Source organism: Triturus cristatus, chromosome 3_2 (assembly GCF_964204655.1).
Source record: "Triturus cristatus chromosome 3_2, aTriCri1.1, whole genome shotgun sequence".
In the NCBI taxonomy this organism is placed as follows: Eukaryota; Metazoa; Chordata; class Amphibia; order Caudata; family Salamandridae; genus Triturus; species Triturus cristatus.
Genome location: NC_140584.1, coordinates 455,104,993 through 455,127,704, shown reverse-complemented (window position 1 = coordinate 455,127,704; position 22,712 = coordinate 455,104,993). Strand labels below are relative to the sequence as shown.

Sequence of the window (22,712 nt, the reverse complement as noted above, 5' to 3'; positions counted from 1 at the left end):
CATCCTTTTTGTATTCACTCTCTTTTGGTCCCCCCTAGTCCCTGTCTAGGAGTGTAATCAGATGGAATCGAGAGTCAATCCCCCTCTTCAAGAGCCCCAAACCTGTTTGCTACTGCAACATTATACTAGGTTCGAGAAGATTGGCCGGATGTAGGATGGAGTTGGAACCAGTGTGTTGGAGCTCTAGTGCATGGGGTTCATGGTGGTGGGTAATTACAAGTATAGAAAAAGTCCAAAGTGTGTATTTGAATCCCTGTGGGCGTTGCGTGAAAACTGGGAAACTGATCAGCCAAAAATTGGACTGTCCGTGGGTTGCTAAAATTAATGACTATACAGTTATCATTAATTGACTTGGAGTTCTTAGCGACCCAACTCACTCTTCGAACCAGTAATATCTCGCCAGCCCTGTCATAGGGGAACTGACATGCCTGGTGATCCAGAAAAGGCCAGGTTTTGTTTCAGGTACACCAGTTAAAACTATAACAAAAGGGAGTGAGGCTGGGGGTAAATTGATTGTTGGCAAGGCCGAAGAAACGGAGCCAGAGCTCACGCTATGTGCTGGGATGGGCGCTGCCCTGTCTGTCGTCTGAACAGAGTGTGCGGGTTCATCTCTGCATGGACCTCCATGGTTCGGGCCGGGTGGGAACTCGCAGTTTGGATGTTGGAGTCCATGGTACTGGAATTGTCTCTCCTTGCTTGGTCCTGATGTAAGCCGGGTCCCTCACCAGGAGGGGGGACATTACCCTCTTGTGCAACGTTGCGACCCCCTATCTTGACAACATTCATAGAAGGTGGGCATAATGGGCTAAGAAAGGGGGCACCTCTGACTAGTGGGAATTGCCCTGTGTACTGCAGTCTTTCTTCTCCGCTGGAGCCAGCAAAGTATTAGCCAGAGGATTGTTCAGTGCACACGGGGCAAACATCTGGCCGCTATTTCAGATCCCAAGATGGAGCGCTAATTCTTCTTCAACAATGGCTCTCATCTGTGCCTCTTGTTCCCCCATCAAGTTCCTCACCCATGAAGGGCAGTCAGGATTTTTATAAGAATTGGAGGAGTATTCTACCACTCGTCCCAGTTTAACTGGTTCACCCTCACTGGGGCTAATTTTGAAACTAGTCTTTTTGTTTGTACCTATCCCTTTGCCCATTTTCTGTCTCGCGGCTTTGGGTAAAGTAGTGTTTACTCTACCTTTACGAGTTTTTGGGTTTTACTGGGGAAGGTTGTGGGGGAGATATCAAAGACTCTCTGGGTCCGGGTAAGGATTTTGATGGACTAGGAGTCGAACCCGAACTAGATTGTACAGAGATTGGTGACTCAGTGGATTTGGAGAAAATATCTGGAGTTAAAGAAAGACGCCTTTCTGTTAGCTCGATTTCAGTCAAGACTACCCCAAAAGCTCTCTAGAGCATCCTGTCAATAGAGGTTTGGGGGAGTGGGGCCGGTATTAGTACTGGAGGATTTATTTTGGGTACACAGCCACGCTTCCCCATATCCAGAGGAAAAGGAGATTGTGTAAACACAGTCCTAAACAAAATCTAACCCCAGTAAAAGATAAGGTGCGACGAGCTTAAAGATTTTGGCAGCAGAGGGGCATGTAAACATAGACCAGAAAGTGCAAACTACTGAGGCTAAAAAGACCTTGACCCAGAGGTCAAAAGTGCAATGTGCCTAATATGTTTAGCAGCAGAGGGGCATGTAAACATAGACCAGAATGTACAAGCTACTGAGAGTAAAAAGACCTTGACCCAGAGGGCAAAAGTGCAATGTGCTTAATATGTTTTGCAGCAGAAGGGCATATAAACATAGACCAGAATGTACAAACTACTGAGGCTAAAAATACATTGACCCAGAGGGCAAAAGTGCAACTTGTTTGATGTATTTTGGCAGCAAAAGGGCATGTAAACAGATTACTGTCATTAAAGTGTGTCATATAATATCCCAGTTTAGATGTATAGCAAGTCCCGGGGTGCCCACTCAGACCACGCTGGATTAGAAGAAAGTTGATGGAAATATGTCCAGTCAATTTTGGCAAATGCAAAGGCAAAAGATAAAAGTAAAAGGAGATTCACATTACCTCTCAGCCGTCTCTAGTGAGGCACTGGGACCTGGGCCCTTAAAAATATAAGAGGGGTTGCCCTGTCCTGCCTCTTCCTGGCAATGACGGGCAAGAAAGGGCCCGCCCTTGGCCCGGGTGTGGCCCGCGCGTGTCCCATGCTGCGGGAGGCTGGGGGTGAAGATATGGCACCTCCTGGCACGCTGCACAGCGTCAGTGGCAGTGGCAGGCGACAAGCAAGGTGTGCTGGGAGTTGTGGTTTCGATAAGCCGTTCCCCTCACAGCTGGTGGAACCGTATATCTGCGCTGCTGGCCGTTGCCCTCACGACGGTAGTGCGGTGATACCAGAAGAGAGTGACCCCTTCACTGCAATGTAGCCCCAGGTAAGGATAACTGTGGAGAGCGTCCCCAAAGTGAGGGAGTCAGCACTAAGTTATGGGACTCACACACCAAAAGGGACAAAAATTGCTTCTTTTGGGGGTTTTTGGATGCAGAAACCATCACCTCTCCAGCATTGCTAACAGCCCTGTGGGATTACTAATAATTTCCTTGTACACACATATCATTTGCCCGCCCCATCTTCCAATAGATGGTTGCACTCACAGTGCTGGCTCGGTAGATTCTCTGGCTGTATAACACATTTTTAGCTCGAGACTGGGCAGCACATGCACTGCTCTGTGAGGCATGCTGTATTGAGGTAGGGACTTGAAACTCTGCCCACTCTCTGCCCACATTTTTCATTGGCTTGTGCCATTGTCCACCGTGAACTGTGGCTGTTCATTAGTCAAAAGGCTTAGTAGTCCTTCCTTAGTACCGCTCTCTCCTAACACTTTTAAAAATAAAATGTGCACGCATTTGCAATGCAATAGGTCTCGCATTTGCAAGAGCTTAAGCTATTGGCATTGTACATGACAATGCATTTATTTATCTGAATTAAAAAACAACACAAATAAAAGGCATTGCCCTTTACAATGCCAATAGCTCAAGCTCTCATAAATGTAAGACCTATTGCATTGCAAATGCTTATTATAAATTGGGACCACCTCTGCACCCTACCAAGACCCGGGGACCGGGGCACCGCTAGCTTTTACGTTTGACAAAAGTAGAATGTACTGGACCCAGTTTGGAATATCAGCTATGAATAGGTCCCCCGGGATACCATCTGGTCCTGCAGCTTTGGACGGCACTATTCTGCCTATTGCGGCTTCTATTTCTCCCAAGGTAAAAAAATCATCATCTACAGGAAGACTGTAGAAATCAGCCGCCACCACTGCAGGCATATCCCTGGAGGTTGTGTATAGCTTCTGGAAGTGGTCATACCATTCCTGGCCGGTGCTATAATTAGGGGGTGATTGGGTTCCTGAGCTGCTACCACAGGTGACTAAGGACAGGAATGACTTAGCATCCTTCGATGCGCTTCCCTCCTTGAGTTGTTGCCAGCGGGATTCGTCCCACGCCATTTTTGTTGAACGCAATGTAGCCTTACTTTGCTTCCTAGAAGCTTTGATCAGAGGCAGTTCTTAGCTTTGATTGCTAACGTTAAAAGGGATCGCTCGCCTCTGCAATCCTTTGTGTACCACGAGTAAGCTCCTCCTGGTGAAATGTTGGACTTGCGATTGGACCCGTGAACATTAAAATATGATCTAAGTTGGTCGAAAGTTCAGGAGTAAGCCGTGGATACATCGGCCATTCTGTGGTTTCTAGAAACCAAGCACTGGAGCCGGGAGGTGCTTACTAACAGGTCATGTTGAATGCCTTTGATCTTGTTATCTTGCAAGGCCACCTTTCGCCATTATTAGGATCTGCTGTTCTTAGAGGGAAGAATCTCTCTGGTGTAGGTCGGGGGTGAGTTGCTCTTGAGGTAAGAGGATTGTGGTCACCCTCTGCTATCACACCCACGCTCATATTGATCAAATCTCTCCAGAGCCTCACATCGAGGAGTATGTGGTCGATGCGAGATGGACAACTAACTCTGTTGTATGTGTTTGCACCCTGCCTGTCCGACGGGTACTGCCATTAACTGCCTTCAATCCAAACTCAGCATTTAGAGCATTAAGGTGAAGCGCCGTCTGGGTCCATCTTTTAACTGGGGGTAGATTTAAGCGGGGACAGACCATTTGAGGTCATCGTCCTCAGAGCCTAATAGATCTTCTTTATCAAGAGGCTCAAAAGTGCTATTAAAGTCACCTGCTACTATAACTCTTGAGTGAGATGCACATCTATCTAAGCTTTCCTCCAATATGGTGAGAGTAGGTGAAGATCTGCCCACTTTGGTTCCCCTCACATACACATTGAACAACTCAGTTGGGTCTCCCCCACACGGGTCCCTTGAAGCCAATCCCCAGGATATCTGGACAGAACTTGGATGGAGGATGATCTGGCATCCCAATGCAATGCCCACCCCAACGATCAACCCCCCTGCTGGGCGCCCTCTCCCTATTGTTGTTGCTGGTGAGCACTAGCATACATAGCCCAATTTAAATAGGGGAACTAAACTCTGGGTCTCTTTGTAAAATGCAAATGTCATATCCCTCAATTAGGTCGTTCCAGTGGGGGAGTGACATTTCACTATTTAGCCCAGCCACATTCCAGAATATTACCCTAAGCTGTCGATGAGAGTCTAAGCTAAAGGACGATGCAGCATTTGGGTTGGAGGAGTGATAGTTGGTAAGGGCCTGGGTTTGTGTTGAGAATTGTAGTTCGCACAGGGGTCCGCACTCTCTGGCCCACTAGATTTGGTAGCAGCACTGATCATGCTTGCTTCTAGCAGGGGTCCATCCTTCCTTAGATATGACACCTTCTGCAGGGCCTCAACGCTTGGGCAGATATCTACATGGGAGGAGGGGTGGTCAAGGTTACTGGTGGTCTTCCTTCAAGAGTCAATTGTTATGTTCTAGGAAGGAACCACTAGATGTTCTGCCCAGGAGTAAGGATGGAATTAGCTTACTCTGGTCATGGGGAATAGTAGGCTTGAACTGGATTGAAGAAGCGTCGGGAGCAGGTTCGATATTCTATGTATTTAATGGTAATTTGTAAGTAGAAACATCCATCAGTACACTTTGGAAAGCACTAGTGGAGCTTGAGTGTTATTTGGGTTTCACCAGGTTTGCTATTTGTATCCGCTGTTGGCTGGGTACCTCTTGTATCCATCATAGAACTATAATTGAAGGAGGTTGAGAGACCCATAAATGAAATTATGTTTTCATTAACTTTTGACTGACCCCTACTACTGAAACAGCATCAAATATAATGGTGTTCTCTGTCTGATCATTGGCTTGTGGCAGGAGGTGAGCTGAGCTATGCAGAGAAGCAGAGTATCTCACACAATCACACACCTCAGCAACTTGTGGTTTTAAAGGTCTTTTTTGTTGAATGGGTAGCTTCTCTTTCTATCCAGAGCTACATGGTTAGCAGCTATTCTAAACATATTTGGATATAAAAAAATCAAAATGCCCCATTCTTTCTCGGGTTCAGTGTAGAATGGACATCAGGGATACCTTCAAAGTGAGTAGCCTTAGTAAGGACAATGAAATCTGGGATGGATTTCTCCAGTTAGAGGGCATGGCAGAATTCATGCCTCCGTCTATGATCTCTTTACATCCTTCTTTAATTCAACATCTGTCTGTGGACTATTTAAAAAAGAACCCCCAGGGCACTAATCATTTTAGATTACATAAAATATTAGTTTATCTGCCTCACTGAAATAGAGTGAACACCATTCATTGCAGAAAATATTAAATTTGGCTATCTTAATGGTCTCTAAGGTATTTGTCTCTGATTTCTATGAAGAGAAGTAAATTAGTGTTTAAAGAGGATGCAATGTCATGACACCAAACATAACGTTGTATGTATGCAATGGAAGATATACTTTAAAAAATCACAAACATAAGGTACACAGGAAAAGGGAGACTTGACATAAACTACTGCTTCATTTCCTATAAGGATGCCTAATAATGCAATAATATGTTACTCTCATCATATTTTCTAGCTCGGCCAACATTGGACCCTATACAAGCTGTTCCAGAACTACCTTGCACTGAAGACAAGCTTACATTATCATGCAGGATCCATTCCTTTTTCCCACAAACTCTTGACGTGAAGTGGTATGCAAATGATGACGATGAGCTTGAGAACATAAGCATTAGCGATATCACCAGGGGACCAGATGGACTTTGTAGCTGTACAACAAGCATTGCATTTACTCCTTGTAAAAAAAATGTTGGGATGGTGTTCATATGCAGAGTTGGCCATGACAGTCTGAAGAATCACAAAGGTTTTCTCATACACAAAGAAGCTAAATGGATGCTTAAAAGTCTGAGTAAGTAAAAATAAGCTTCTTCCTCTTGTTAAAGTCTCTTGTACTTGACCGTTTTTATTTGGAATTTCTCACTTTCAGTAATGTTATGTGCTTTACATTCTTTTATACTTTGTTGCAATCAATATTATAATGTTGTCAGTCTTCTTTATAATCACACTCTCTGTCAAAAGTGTATCCCCTTAATTGAGACATCCATATCCTCTTTATTACCATACTCACAACATCAGAACAATGAAGACGTTTTTGCTGGGCCAGGGTCATCAAACTGAAGCAGACCCTTCAGAGGATGAGGTAAATAAAAGACCAGGCAGATCCAGTATTGGGCTAACTAGGGGTATTAGTTGTCCTGTGGTTAACTTTTGTTATAATTATTTACAGATTAAATTGCAGCATGACCACGGGCTGTCAAAAATAACCTTGCCAATAATGCCCCTTCAGCCCCACACCCTTTTGAAAGTCCTGGCCATAGTACATGGGGTACATTTCAGGTGAGCAAACAGAAAACACCATCTTGTTATTCTATTTGTCAGTTCCCACCTAATCCTTCTCTTTAAAGAAGGCCACTGGATCTAAGGGAGGTAAGATGTCCAATCAGACACTGTCAGAAATGGGACAGGGGCCAACAAGAGACCCAAGTAGGGACCATAATCCAAGTCAGGGTAAGTCAGATACACACCCTAAATTAAGCTGTGTTCACCCTTTGGTAGCCTGGCACAGAGTAGTCAGGCTTACTTTACACATTGCCTCTTATTATTATTTAAGTGTTGCACAAATAACTTAACTCAATTAAAACACCACGATAAGACTCCGCACGGGTTTATAAAATATAGCATATTTATATGATTAAAACAAGACCAAAATAACTCAAATCCAATCAGTAGAAGCCAAGATATGAATTTCTAAAGATTAAATGTGAAAACAGTGACTTCTGAGCACTAACTGTTACTTGAGGTCACAAGGGACCGGTGCAAATTCAAGGTCCAGGCTGACTGCGATGGAGGGCAGGCCGGCTACAGGACCCAGACAGTTCCCGCTGAAGAAATACCTTGGATGGAGCTTTTGTCAACATCGAGAGTCTACGCATCTTGATGACAATGCAGTAAAGGCGGTCCCGCATTGTCGTTGAGCTCCGTTGAAGTAAATGTAATGTGTCATAGTCGAGGCATTGTGTAAAGTGTTTGCACACCATAATCACTGAGAAGGTACACACATCACCCCGGGCCATACGTCCAGCCACAACACAATGCGACCAACAGGCAGACTGGCGGGCCCCTTTGGGGGCTTGTCTTGGGCTTCCCTGTAATGCCCTTCATCCAAAAAGTCAGTGCTCTCCCTACTCCGTGTATCCTATAACACAGGGCCTCCAAACTGGCCCCCCTGGCTGCCGATGCAGCAGAAACACGTGCACCATTCAAAGAGGTCCCCAAGCAGGAGTGCCCCCACTTTGTAGCTGCCCGCAATCTGGCGGTGCAGCTGTGAGAATAAACAGGCAACAACATTGTGCCTTGTAAGCCGCACTCACTGGGGCCTCTCCTCGGGCTTGCGTCGGTGAGCAGGTTCTTCCCTGGCTGCTCCAGCGAGCCTGCAAGGCTCCGTCTCCATCTTGGCCACCTGTGGGGCTCTCCTCCTCACAACGGAAACCCAGCCTTGATCCAGGCACAGGGTTGCCTTACTTCCGCTCTGGTGGTACTTCCTCCAGCCGGCCCACAACCAGGCCGCTACCGCCTGTCTTCCTCTCTGTGCCCACGGAAGCCCACAAACGCAGGGTAGGCTCCCTCTCGACTTTGGCGATTCACGGCGTCTCTCTCGCTGAAGTGAACCCCGACCACCATCAGGCACAGACTCTGCTTGACTTCTGGCAGGTCGTCCCACAACCAGGCAGCATGGAGGAATCCCCACGCCGGGATTCCTTCTTAGTGGAATTCCGCGATAAAGCGGGCTTCGCTGCACAGCACTTTCTAGCGCAAAACCCCTGAAACACTCCTCATGCTTCGGGCAGTGCAAGCCCACACCTGGGTCTCAAGTTCCATAGGAGAGGGTGGCGGTGCCCATGCTGCAGGGAACAAAGCGCTCCTCTCTTCACCTGGCACTGCGGCTCCTGGGTGCTGCAGGGTAGGATCCCCCCAAGCCCTGAAGGAAACAGTTCAAGTGCTCACCACGCCCTGAGCCCCCAAAGTCTAGGGGGCAGAGATGGGCACAGGCAAGCCAGCACGTAGGGCCCCCAGGAGACAAAAGATGGGTCCCACAGCGGTTCCCCCTCGCCCAGCAGTCCTTCAGCTTCCAGCAGGTAACCAACGACATGGGGTCACAGCCCCAATATTTATAGCGCCAATGTGTTTGTTCTCCCTCCTTACACAGGGCTCTGTGCCCAGTCTAAACCAGTTCTGGGGGGCACTTAAATATTCTCTTTACAGTGCACAATAGCCTCCTTTGTTAGTGTTGGCTCTGGCCCCAGAAACACCACAGGGGTGGAGCCTGCATTGTGTAAGGCAGGCACAGTCCTATTCAGGGTCAGGGGCTACTTCTCCCACTACTCCAAATGCAGATTGGCCTATTCAGCATAGCGTTGACTCACCCAGCCCCTCTGGAGCCACTGCACCTCACCAGCTTCTGTCACTCCAGAGCCAGACATGCAATACACAACAGGCAGGCACAAAGACACACAGCACACAGAAATGCCCAATTCTAAAAGTGGCATTTTGAAAATAGTGAGAATAAATCTGTGAACACCATTACGCAGCATGTATTACCACTACTCCAAACATACCAAACTTGATCACGCTACTCCTCTCATATCAGGAATTACCACTGAAACACATATCAAGAATCCCCAATGCATTCCTATGAGAGGGCAGCCTCACAGTGGTGAGAAACCAAAATGGCTGTTTGTCACTACCAGGACATGCCACACAATTAAGGCACATGTCCTACATTGCACCCTGCCAATAGGGTTATGTTATGTTATGTTAATTTATTTATAGAGCACACGATTACCCTGAGGTGTCCTGGCGCTAGCTCAACTCTACTGAGAAACATTGTGGTTAGGTAGGGCCTACCTTTTGGGGGTCTGATATGTAGTAAAAGGGGGGTCTCAGACGTGGCACCCTCTTTATGTGCCACTTCACAGTGGCAGTAAACTGCACACGCAGGCCCTGCAATGGCAGAGGCCTGAGACAAGTTTGAAAGGCTGCTTTGGTGGGTAGGAAAGCAGCGCTGCAAGCCCACCAGTAGCATTTAATTTACTGGCCCCGGGTATATGAGATACCACTTTACAAGGGACTGACAGGTAAATTAAATACGCCAAACAGGTGTAGACCAACCTTACAACGTTTACCATAGAGAGCACATGCACTTTACACTGGGCAGCAGTGATAAAGTGCCCAGAGCCCTAAAACTACCAACACCAGGTCAGAAAAAATACCAGGAGTAAGGCAAAATGTTCTGGGATGACCCTGCAAAAAGGGCCAAGTCCAACAAGTACTCATACCCAAAAGTGCCTTTCATGTAGGGGGTGACTTCAAGGCAGGGATCCTTGTGCACTTCAGAGATCTTTCAACCCAGCCCTGTCTCCCAAGCTACCTGCAGGGGGTAATCAGTCCTTTGTGCGGGGACAGGACACAGCCTGTGCAAGTGTGCGCTCTCCTCTCCCCCTTCCTACCTAATCTGTCAGAACGCAGATGAGTCCTCTGTCGCACCCACCCTTCCTGTATTTGTGCATTCCTTCTAGACCTCTACAAAGTGTAGCTATCACGCAGCCCAGGCGTATATTGAAAACAGGCTGCGGTCTCACAGAGCAAAGTTAAGAGCAAAGAAATGTCCACTTTCTAAAAGTGGCATTTCTAAAACGGCAATGTCAAATCCAACTTTACCACTAAAGAGAATTTATCACCACCATTCCAAACATCTGAAACATAATACAGCTACTCCTTTCCAATCAGGAATTACAGCTTAAAAGGGTTTAAGGAATTTCCAATGCTAGCCTATGAGAGGAGTCGGCCTCAAGACAGTGAATAACAAATGTAACTGTTTGTCACTACTAATACATGTATAACTTAAACATGCATGTCCTGCCTTTTAGTTACACAGCACCCTGCCCATAGGGCTACCTAGGGCTGACATAAGGGGTGACTTATTGGTAGTAAAAGGGGAGTTTAAGGCTTAGCAAGTGTCTTTATACGGCAAGTTGAAGTGGCAGTAAAGTGCACACAGCCCTGTCATTGTGGACTTGTGAGCCAGATTTGAAAGGCTACTTGTGTGGGCCACACAACCAGTGCTGCAGGCCAACTAGTTGCATTTAGATTACAGGCCCTGGGCATATGGTATACCACTGTACAAGAGACTTACATGGGAACTAAATATGGCAACAGGTATACACCAATTATACCATGTTTAGAGGAGAGAACACATGCACTTGACCACTGTTTACCAGTGCTAAAGTGCTCAGAGTCCTAAATCCAACAAAATGAGGTCAGAAAAAGAGGAGGAGGAAGGCAAAAAGTTTGTTGGAAATAGCCCTTTTTTCAGGGTTATCTCAGACACTCTAAGTGGTATCAAGCCAGGTAGGCCAGGAGCTCCTTACGTGCCCCGCTGACTGACTTGTAACTTTACCAACAATCCTGTGTGGTAGACCTCCTAGAGATGATGTAATCACAGCTCCCAACAGGATCCAATGGCCTCTCTTTACCAGATTTCCTGTCTACCGTCAGAGCTCCCGCTCAACAGAGGCTGGGGTGCATAATGGGCCTGGAGTTGTTTAGCCCAAGCGGCCTTAAGCACCAGCCGTGTCAAAAAGGAGCAACTAGAGATATGAGTAGTATCCAAAGGTTACATTTCCTGGGTGTGATGAGCCTGTTCATAAAGATAAAGCACTTAAGCGGCCAAAGGGCAACACTGATGCAGTATACGACCCCTCAGGCTTATGGCGGCCAATCAGGGTTTGCGTGCAGTATTGGAAGGGAAAATATAGACTGTGCCATTTAAGGTCAGTCTGCTTTGACATCTTGGGAAGGTCTTGCCAGAGTGGGTGCAATTGGCACCTTCAAGAATCTGACGCTCGAGTGTAGAAAGCGACCAGAACAAACATACTGGAAAATAGGGAAAAAGATGCAGAGTGCCACTTTCTCTGAAATAACTCTCTCCAAAAATCCGAGAAACAACAGGTTGATGACACGGCTACAGAATAATTTCTGGAGGAGTGGGCCTGATGTGAGCTGCAGCCACAAAGACTCTCTTGACTGTTTGTGGTGAAGAAAGCTCATCGGTTGCTGGTCCAGAGATACCCTGGACCCTCAACATGAATTCTTAATTAATCGGACCATGACTATGTTTCCAAACTGGGAATATAGTGAGAATCATGCTATTGCTATCTAACTGAAGGCTGGAGATGATCCAAAAGCTGATGAAGCTGAGGTTACAGGACTCCCTGTGTGGTGGTGCAGGATGATGAGACTTTATGGCCAGTGGACGAGACCTCGTCAAACGAAGTGGGGAGGCTGGAGAGGTTGGCTGGAGTTCTTCCGGAAACAACAGACCAAGAAGAAGGAGCTGGTGCCAGCTGATGTGATGGTGCAGAACCTGAACTGATTAGTTAAAGGTGGTTTTTGGGGGAAAGTGGGTAGGCAGATGCCTGTATAAATTTGGCATGAAACATATCCCCTAGGTCAACATATGATATTGCACAATAATCTGAAAAGTATTTCATACGATTGATACTAATTATGGCAAGTGGACGGGGCATTTGAAACAAGGATAGACAATATCATGTAGTGGATCGTAGACAATATGGTGGATTTAGATTAGCTGGGGAGCAACCTTGGACAGGGACAAGCATCTACCTGACTGAAGCTACTTGCAATACGCACAAAGTAGTGATATGGGGGGGTTTGGGATGCTGAGGCTCATGGCACACTGGGGCAAATGCTGAGTTGGGGGGGCAGTGTTTAACCTCGCACCTAATGGTAGACTTTTTTTATTGCAAACTGGGGAAGTTCCCATATCACAGGAGGGGAGACTAAGAAACACAGATAGGAAGACACTGGTTGGTACAATTCACTGCTTTGACCAAATTGAAAGATGAGAAGGGAAATGTATGTCCTGAAACTTGTGGAAACTTAACACATTTCCCAAAAGATACAGTTTTTACACTTTGAACAACATGTCTTTTCATGAAACAGGTAATGTCCCAGGTAGATCTTCATGTATGATGCTGAAAACGTGTCAATTATCTAATATTATGCAGGACCTAGCGTACTCTGAGCACCACTATGCGCTTGTTGCCCTGCACCTGCAACATGCGTTTAACTATAAATATGTCCAGCTCACTAGGTCAGTGCATTCTAATTTCATTGGCTGGGTAAAATTGCCCTACACGGACCCAACGGCTAGGGTGCGGACAGCAGGTGTGATCTCAGATGCATCACGCTTAGGCAGGAGTACTATACAGAGCAGTCCGCTCTCCCTTATGCTGTTTGGACTTGCAGTGGAACCACTTGCATCCCGGCTGCAAGAGTATGTAGCTGGGCTCCCATGTGGATTCCCTAGATCCCCAAATTATGTGTCTCTCTGCACCAAGATACATTATTATATTTCATGGACCCTTATCACTCAGTACCCCGTGGGTTTACAGAACTTGAATTGCTTGTAATCCCAAAATCCTCCCAAACTAATCCTTCTGAGGCCATCCTGGAACTGGAAAGGTGGGGCTGTAATACTGTAGGGGATTTGTACGTGAATGGCAGATTCATGTCCTTCGCCCGGTTGCAGGAATTGTATGGCATGGGCCCAGGGCAGTTCCTACAATATGCCAAAATAGAGTACTAGGTGCATAGGAAAGGTAGGCCAAGGCCCCATGTGCTGTCAGACCATGCTCTTTTGAAACGCATATTGAAGGTTGTTCACACTACTATATACAATACACTATTGGAAGACGATAGGGGCTCTGGGCATTCCTCCGCCCACCTTTATGGGCTCGGTCTGTACCATAGGGTTGTTTCCAATCCCCGGCAAAGATATCAAGGGGGTCTCCCCGAATGATGCTTGTTTGAAACTGGATCAACTTAACTTTCTGAATAAAATACACCTCACTCCCCAGAGGCTGACTTGAAATTAAGCTCATAATCACACTTTGCCTGGAGTTGCTGAAGCCTGGCGATGTGGGGAGGATGGAACAACATTTCTCTACATCTCCCATACAAACCTTTGGGAACAAGCACGTAGATGTCCTCTGTATGTGGCTGGTATTGAGGCAATGGTCACAAAATGCTACCTGAGTGTATTTCAGATCACAAAAAGGCAAAAATTGAGGTTGAGCATATTAGTGCTGGGGACAGTGCTGGCAAAACGCTGTATAGTTATTCATTTAGTGGCACAGCTGCCTGCTGCATTTCAGAAATGGCACAAAGTTTTACAAGAGCAGGCCCTGGCAGATGAGGATCATATCGAGCTATTGAGAAGAGCTAAAGTAGCAGAAGTTCTAGTGGAGTGGGCTGAAATGTTGATTAAAGTATTATTCCTGATCAGGGAAGTCTGTTGATTAAAGGGTCCGCGAGTTCCATTTCTGTGTGGGGTGGGCTGCCTTTAGAGATGTACAGGGATCTATTAGTATTTATGTTCGACTGCATATGATAAGAATTAGGTTGTATATCTCGGGATGTCACGAAATGTAAAAGGTAAAGTAAAATCAGTTTGATGCATATGTAACTGGAGCTCCTGTAAAGGGATTGGTAGAATGTCTTTGCCTAAGGTTTTATTGTACTCCATATTAACAGCAACAGTACGAAAGAATTACATTTTTTAAGCCCCCTCCCCATCTGTCCTGCGATATATATATATATGCCATGTTTGACCCATCTCACACTTTAACAATTACTTTAAAAATGGATTAATCAGTGCAAAAATGGGTATATTGTTGTTCTAGAGTGCAGACCTGAGCCTGACCCTTTTCATTTATGCTAGCATTCACAATTTTTAGGTCTCGCATAGGCAGCGCAGCTGCCTCTACGAGGCATCAAGTAATCAGTATTACTACTGAAACTCCTCCCATTGCATTTGTCTTTGTTTTGTTGCTTGCCATTGGTGGAATCTGGCATTGCTGTTCTTATCCTGCTCATTGTTGGCTTGTGGTCCGAGACATCACTTCCTTTTTCTTCTGTTTCTGGAGGAAGCAGCATCGACCAACTACAGTTAACTTACGCTGCTGGCTGTTATCTTTTTATTTAGGGACTACTTTTTTTCTTTGCTGCTCGCAGTTCCACATATGGCAGCTTCCTACACTTACCCACCCTGTTTATTTATTTATGTTTAATTAATTCATAATTAAATCACACTTAAATGATGCAGCCCATGCAAGGCTTGAATCTTGTTTTCCTGCTCCAAAGTCAGCAGCGTTATTTATTGAGCCACCTCCTCGCATCGTTTGTTGTACTTGGTTTCAGATACTACATTTGTCCGTCTCAACCATGTTTTTTTTTATTGTATCTGTCTCCCCCTCCATATGTATTTTTTTTTTTAATTTGTTGACTGGTTGGTTGAATTTTAATCCTAGTCTCCTGACTTGACCACATTGTTTGTGATCGTGGGCAAATGACTTGCTCTGTGACTAAGTTCCAATATATGACGACGATGAACCCTGGGATCAATCGCTCTTTGAATGAGTAGATTTAAAGTTCGAGTGTATACTTTTACGTATTTGTTTACCTTGAAACTTTCTTAGGAAACAAGCCTGCAAAACAGTTGGCGGTTTCCTTGTGGGAGTCGTCGTCCTCAGTGAAGCAATCACTGCACATGCTCTGCGTGACAAGATGTGCTGGGGATGATTAGTTTTCATTGTGTTGTCTTTCGTCTATTGAATTACTCATTTTCTTTGCACCACTCCAGGGGACAACGCGCTCAATGAGGAAACGTAATGACTGGCTGATACTAAGCAAGGTGTGCCAGAGTTACATCTATTCGTTTAAATAAGACTATTGTTACAAGTGATGTTAAAACGCTCTCTCTCCTCCAGCACCCTGAAGGAGTGACTCACATCTGCCGTAACCAAGCTGTGGGATGAACAAAAGCCTGGGAAAAGCAATATTTAGCATGCGCGCTCACAATTGGTAATCGCTGGTTTATTCACATGCAAAGGATGTGATTGCTCCACAGACTCGTGTGAAAGAAAATTACTGCTTGGCACAATGAAACTACACGAATGTAGCGACAATTTCAGATGTTTCCCACCCATCTCTCCCCCGCCTCTTACTTTTCTCACTGATTCCGCCCTTCTACATCCACCCCTTACCGTTCCCTCTCTCTTCTCTGTGTAAGGTTTTATGATTGTTCTTCCGCTCTTACATCTACATGTCCCAGTCATGTACTGCCATTCACCTCTCATTTCTTTCTCCAGCCTCCTAAATTATTTTTGCTGGTCTGTCCCTTTTACATCCATCTGTCCTCTTTGACCCCCTCCGCCTCTTACCTTGTCGCACTGTTTCTGCCTCTCTTATATCCACATCACAAAAGTCTGATGCCGCAGGCTGGTGGGATACGTGGGCCTGCATGGGGCTGTTGCTGCAGTACCGTGGAATGGAAATCCGGAATGTGACTGTGAGTGTCTGACCCCCTGCCCTTAGCCTCCATTATCATTATTAATGTCTAGCTCAACAAAGACTCCCTCCCCAACCAAGGGGTCTACTCCCTCCCCCTAATACCAGCATAAACGATCCCCCTCCTTTGCCCCATCACGCATCACTTCCACTTCTTATATCTGCCATACATGCTTCTCCTATTTACCAATGAACTAGCTAGCACCTGCTACTCCTCTAGGTGTGACTTGCGAATGTGGAAAAATCTGATTATTTGCAGTATTCCCGCTATCGCTAGTGAGCCACCTGCACAAAATACATCGTTTCTGAAACACTTGCTGGGTTTGTCGCATGTTTTCCTTTTTTTTTTTTTTTAGATGGACATTAAAAAAATTATTGCAAATCACACCTAAAATGTGCATGCAAGGGACGCAAACATATACCGCAGCAACTCAAATAGACTTGGGAACCTGCATTTCCAAGTCATACCTGGTCGCCGGCAGAATATTTAATGAGCAACACCATTATGCTTACTGACCTGTGAAAGTCAAGTGCATTAACGCATTTAATAACATGAAGCCTACATGAGGCTTCTAAACCTGAACAACAAATACATAACCTACATAGGCCACCATGATGCGTCCACAGATTTTTTTTGCATTGCAATAGTAAATTTATAAAGTATGACAACACAGCGTGACGCCAAAATACATATCAGTAGCTTTGGGAGCAGCTTCACCCTGACTATGCTTTTTACAAGTATCCCCAGCCTCCAGCATGTACCTCTACCTTTCTCTAACTCTCTTTCAATCTCTATCTCATTCTCTTTCTCTCTCTCTTCACTCTACCTCACTCTTATATACGCAGATAACTCTAACTATCTCTATATAGCAACTCGCTCTCCCTTTCTATCATTTTCGCACTTGCTCTCACATAAGTAAAATACATTTCCATTACAACGCCAATAATTCTAACTCCTAAAAAATGCGAGACCTATTGCATTTCAAATGCTTGTTGTTAGAAAGAGGACTCTATGGGTACCTCCTGCCCATCATAATGTTCTCTGAGAATTGAATTCAGCTTGAACTAACCTATTTTGGTAAAAACATTTTTGTTATAAAAGCCTAATACAAAATACTACTATACAATGTTCCCAATCCAAGTCACACGCAACGTATAAAGGGTATCATAAGAATCAAATTCCCAAAATTCAATTTTAGGAATTAGAATTGAATACAATTGTAGCTCCTGATGAAGCGACAGTATGGTATCAGTGTTCCCCATTTGGCTCCTGGACTACTTCATGTTAGTTAAATGGAGGCAAGGAACACCACCTGTGAGCATGCAGGGTCACTCAAAGACTTGCATTATTCAGATACTCAAGAAGCTATGGGTAATGTTACTAAAGTAGGATTAAACGTTATGCATACACCCACTTCAGTGAGCTTCACTTTAAACAGCTAGATACAGTTTCTGCTGCAATCCTCTAAGCTCAAAATTCAGATAAAGACTGGGTTAGTCTTTGTGCAATGCCTGTTGTGTGGTCTTATGGAAGGTGAACCTTCCATCGGCTTTAACATACCACTAGGGCAGCCTCACAGGGACTGAAGCTTGCAGATGATTGAATCCTCATTGGAAACTGTAGTGGCCCTCAGCTGCCAAATACATTTTGTACCATGGCCCATAAGCTTCTCACGATCTGAGTGACGTAGTTTACATAAGGCTGGCTGCTAGTGGTGTGGTGAAGATGGGTCCGCTTACACCGAGACTGCAGCGTTTGTCAGCCTTATGAAGAGTGGTACTCAAATGGCTTAAATTCCCTATTTGATGCCAAAGTGGCATGCAACTGATCAATATTTACTGAATTTGGTAATTTACATAGAATTCCCTGTTTACTGCACTTAGACTGCATCACTATCAACCTGCAAGACAGGGACGAGTGAGAGCGAGTGGATCCTACAAGTCATCCGTACAGGGATTGCTTCTCACAGGAATAAAATTGCTCAATGTACGCCTGGTGGGTGGACTGTGAACTGAGAGGAAGCCATTGCTGCAGTATTTTGCAGCTGTAATTTCTTTTATTTTTTACTGTAAAGTTCGCTTTTTACTTTGACTCTTACAATTTCTTGCTTATTTGCCAATTCTTGATTGTGATTGCTCATAGTATGTGGGTAACAGGACTTGAAGGACATATTTATTTTCTCTCCAAATTAGGATTAGGGGTGAGGTAGACAATAATAAAAATTATTGTAGGATTATTTTCTAAAAACATAAATACTCGTAGAATGAGTTGTGAGTGACAATTTGCTCTTTCTGTATGCAGTTCTCCAAACCTGTATGAATGGAGGATCAGACTTCGCTCATGGCATACTGATTGGGAACTATCATGAGCTCAAACACATCTTTAGTGTAGTTGTCCCAAAGTTGCTGTGACCCTAAAATGGAAGGAATTTTGCAAACTATGTGGGGCTTAAAGTAGCTTGTTATATACTCAGATCTTCTGCCCCCTCAAATATATCGAAATTCTATTAGTGGGTGGCACATTACCTGTTAAGGAACAACTCAATCTTCTATGAACTGGTGGTTTTGCTGATCTAAAGATTCAGGGCCTCATGTAGGTAAATAAATTTTACCGGTTCTTAAATACCGAGCCGTACCGAATCGGTAAATTAGAATCGGTAAGTTATATGTAGGTAAAAATTCGGTAACAGTTACCGATTCGGTAACATTCGGTAATCACGAATCGGAATTCACCGAATCGGTAAATACCGAGGTGGTATTTACCGATTCGGTAAATACCGAGGTGTTATTTACCGAATCGGTAAATACCGAGGTGGTATTTACCGAATCGGAAAATACCGAATCGGTATGTACGGATTCGGTAAATCAAATCACATGACTTGACGAAACAGCTAATCCAGTGCAACGACAGCCCACCCAACCAGGAAGTGCCCACACCCAGGCAGGTGTACATAATTAGCCGAAGTGGCCACACCCAGGCAGGTGTACATAATTAGCCGACCCTGGAGAAGCTTGGAGCGCAGAGGAGAGGCAGGGAGCCGTTGCATGTGCGAGCGGGTAAACGAACAGCATGTCCAGCCAGAGAACACAGAAAGACGGAGGGGAAAGGAGGAGGAAGCTGAAATTTAGCCCCAAGGAACTCCAGGTGCTGGTGGAGGAGGTGGTGAAGCAGCACCAGAAGCTGTTTGGAAGGCAATCCCTGCAAGTGCCTGAGGCCGAAAAGCGCAACATATGGCTGGCCATCCAGGCGCAGGTCAATGCTGTGGGAGTGACCCACAGGGACATTGAGGTCCTCAAAAAGCGCTGGTATGACCTCCGGATTGTAACCAAGAGGAAGATGGGCGACATCCAGAAGGAGGCCAGCCAGACCGGAGGTGGAACCAACAGGGCACCTGCCCTCACCGAACTGGAGGAGCTGGTGGCGGCCACAATCGAGCAAGAGAGCGTCGTGGGTCTTGGGGACGCCGACAGCTCTGCCAGAGCCGCAACACACCAAGGTAAGACGAAAGCACAGCAATGTAGCCCCCCCTACCCCTATCCCACATCCCCCATTGTGAAACGTGAATCACACTGCAGTCCACACGTGTCAGTGCAGACAGGCAATGCATTCCGGGAGATGTAGTCAGGGCAACACTAACCATGACGTAAATGTTACAGGGCAACAAGGCATGTCACGCACTCGAGGCACAAGGAGACAGGGGACATATTGGAATGTGAAATGATTTATTGTGACGCATGCAATGCAGCCCTTCGGGGACACTGAGCCAATGTTGTATTTCTGTCCACAGATGTGACATCATGCAGGACAGGGCATGCTGCAGGAGAGACGGCACACCGGCCACATAAATCACCTCTAGCCAGCACCAGTTCAGACCAGGGAGCAGGCCCACTGGCAGCCGCACCACCAACACAGCCAGCCTCGCCGCACACAGAGCCAGCATCACCTCACCGAGAGCCAGCATCACCACCACCAGAGCCAGCATCGCCACTCATGTTCGAATCACCGGCCACATCTCCGCTTGCAGGTGTGAGAATGAGGAGGCGTCCAGCAGCCAGGCTACGAGCCTTAGACACCTCGTCAGACGACAGCATGGGCCCAGAAGACCGCACCGGGCCCCAGGAAGGGAGCCATGCCACTGTGCCCCACACCTCACAGGCAGCACAGACGGAAGCAAGAGGGCGCCGCAGGTCGCGTGTCCAGAGTCCACCAGCACCCACTGACGGCCATGGTGTCTTCTTGGGGCTCGAGGGCCAAATGTTGAAGCAACAGCGCCTGCAATCAAAGGCAGTCATGTCAGTCCAGAGGCACATGCGGGTGATGAAGACAACATTAGTCAACATGGACACCAACATTAGCGGCATGGCTGCGGGCATTCGGGACATGTCCCAGTCAATCCAGCAGTTGTGCAGCAAATTAGATGCTGACATCGAAGCACGGCGCCGGGAACGCCAGAGAAGGGACACTACCAGCAGGGCACTCAACCGTCTGGCAACTGCGACTTCTCTACTGTGCCGGCGCTCTGTGACGATGCAGGAGGGCCTAACACAGTGCTGCAGCGACCTGTCTCGGGGGATGGTGCAGGTGACAAGTGCACTAGGGGTGCTATTGACTAGTCAGGCATCGACAACTGCTGCAGGGGATGCTGCGGAGAGCATCGACACCAGCAGCAGCATCACACCCCCCGTCCCAGAAGCACGCAGGAGCAGCAGGCGGCTTGGGGTTGGCTCCAGTGAGGATGCACAGGCCGTGCAATCCACCACTGCAGCGCGTATGCGCAAACATTGATGTAGCCCTGCTTAGCCACTTCCCATTGGGTGACGTAACCCTGGACATACTCCTTGTATAGATGGTATATTGCCAGATTGGCCTGTTCATGTGTTCATGGCGTGGTGCCACATTAAAACTACGTCAGGACTTCTCACAACTCGCTGTGTCCCCTTACTTACTCAGAAATAGTTGCATGTGATATCTGCCCGTCTCTCTCTCCCATCGATTGCAGTTGGCACTCTAGCTGCGTTGCCCTCTGGCTGGCCTGACTCATCCTCGTTGTCCTCAAAATATGTCAGTTCCACATCTGTACCTTTTTTCGTGGCAAGGTTGTGCAGCATTGCACAAGTGGCAATAATCTTGCAGCAGGTGATGGGTTTGTACTGGCGTGCGCCTCCGCTCTTGTGCAGGCAGCGGAACCTGCTCTTCAGTAGTCCAAACGTGCGCTCCACCACATTGCGTGTTGTTTTGTGTGCCACGTTGTATCGTCTCTCACTCTGGGTTGCTGGGTGTAGGTAGGGAGTGAGGATGAATGACCGGCATGCATATGCACTGTCGCCTGGATGAGTAAAAGGGAACCATCAGTAACATGCCTCTATGCACTATGATTTGCAGGTTTCAAGGGGCGTCACTGTTACTTACCTAGCAGGTATCCCTCTCCGAATTCTCCGGCACTCAGTCGTGTGTAGATCCCACTATTCTGGAAGATGTAAGAGTCGTGGGTGCTCCCAGGAAACTTTGCAACAATATCTGTGATGATGTTCCCTGCATCACAGATCACCTGCACATTGATGGAGTGGGTGGACTTCCTGTTCCTGTAGATGTGCTCTGTATCAGCTGGTGGACATATTGGGATGTGTGTACCATCAATACAGCCGATGACATGGGGGAACTGTGCCATGTGATAAAAGTCTGTTTTTGTTTTCTGCAGTGCAGCCTGTGTGTTTGGGAAGCTTATGTAGTGGTGCATTCTCTGCATCATGGCATCCAGGAACTTCCTGAAGAAACGTGACAGGCAACTCTGGGATACCCCACCCACCGCAGCTATCACCACCTGATAACTGCCGGATGCCAGCAGATGTAGGCTGCAGAGCACCTGCACATGTGGGGGTATGGCGTGCGCCCTTCTTATTGGATGGTCCAGGAGTGGCTGTAGGTCCCTGATTAAGTCCATGATGGTTTCGGGGTCTAGCCTGTACCTCTCATGTATCTCTGCATCAGTCAGCTGGAATAGTGTGATGCGCTGTCTGTAGATTTGTTCCTCCCGTCGCCACACCCTCAGTCCTGCTGCCTGTAGACGTAGGCGCCTTGCAATGACGTACATAGCGGCCATGTTGTCCACGCTGTAGCATTTTGGGATTGCTTATATGCATTGTTGATGGTTACCACCTGCTTTCAATCCGTGTTAATTACCGACTCTAATTTACCGATTTTCTTGGATTTCTTAATTACCGAGTGCTCCTACATGTCATTTTCATTTTTACCACTTCGTATTTACCACTTCATATTTACCGATTCGTTAATTATGTATTCGGTAACTCTGAATCGGTATTTTGGAATTCGGTAAATATGAATCGGTATTTACCGCCTCATATTTACCGAAAATTGGTTTTGGGACTCCTACATCTCACTTGTCTGAATACCGGTCGGTAACGGCATATTTACCGAAAATCGGCCGTTACCGACCGGTATTTGGCTACCTACATGAGGCCCTCAGTCTTTTCAAGCCTTGCTCAGTTGCTCGTCTTTCCTGAGGGAAAAATACATATTGTAGCCACCGATTGGATAAATGGAAAATGCTCTTTCATCAGTTTTAAATATGGTGGTATCAATGTGCCATAATTTGGATGAAACAGTAGCTCCTTCAAATGCAACTGTAATGTATTTCGTTTGGTAGTGCTCCATACAACAAAGGACGTTTTACAGAAATAATTTCTTCTTTTTAACTGTGAATAGTCTCCCTATTCTCTGCATAATACTGAATTTATGGC

General features: G+C 46.3%; 1 protein-coding gene across 1 annotated transcript in view; it reads left to right on the top strand.

The window, feature by feature from the left end:
- LOC146857530 (uncharacterized) overlaps positions 1 to 22,712 on the top strand; it is a 700,718-nt gene that overhangs the window by 583,983 nt on the left and 94,023 nt on the right. The window contains exon 7 of the mRNA XM_085648074.1: positions 6,043 to 6,372. Within this exon, the coding sequence (XP_085504200.1) occupies positions 6,043 to 6,372 (330 nt within the window). The remainder of the gene's footprint in view (positions 1 to 6,042; positions 6,373 to 22,712) is intronic.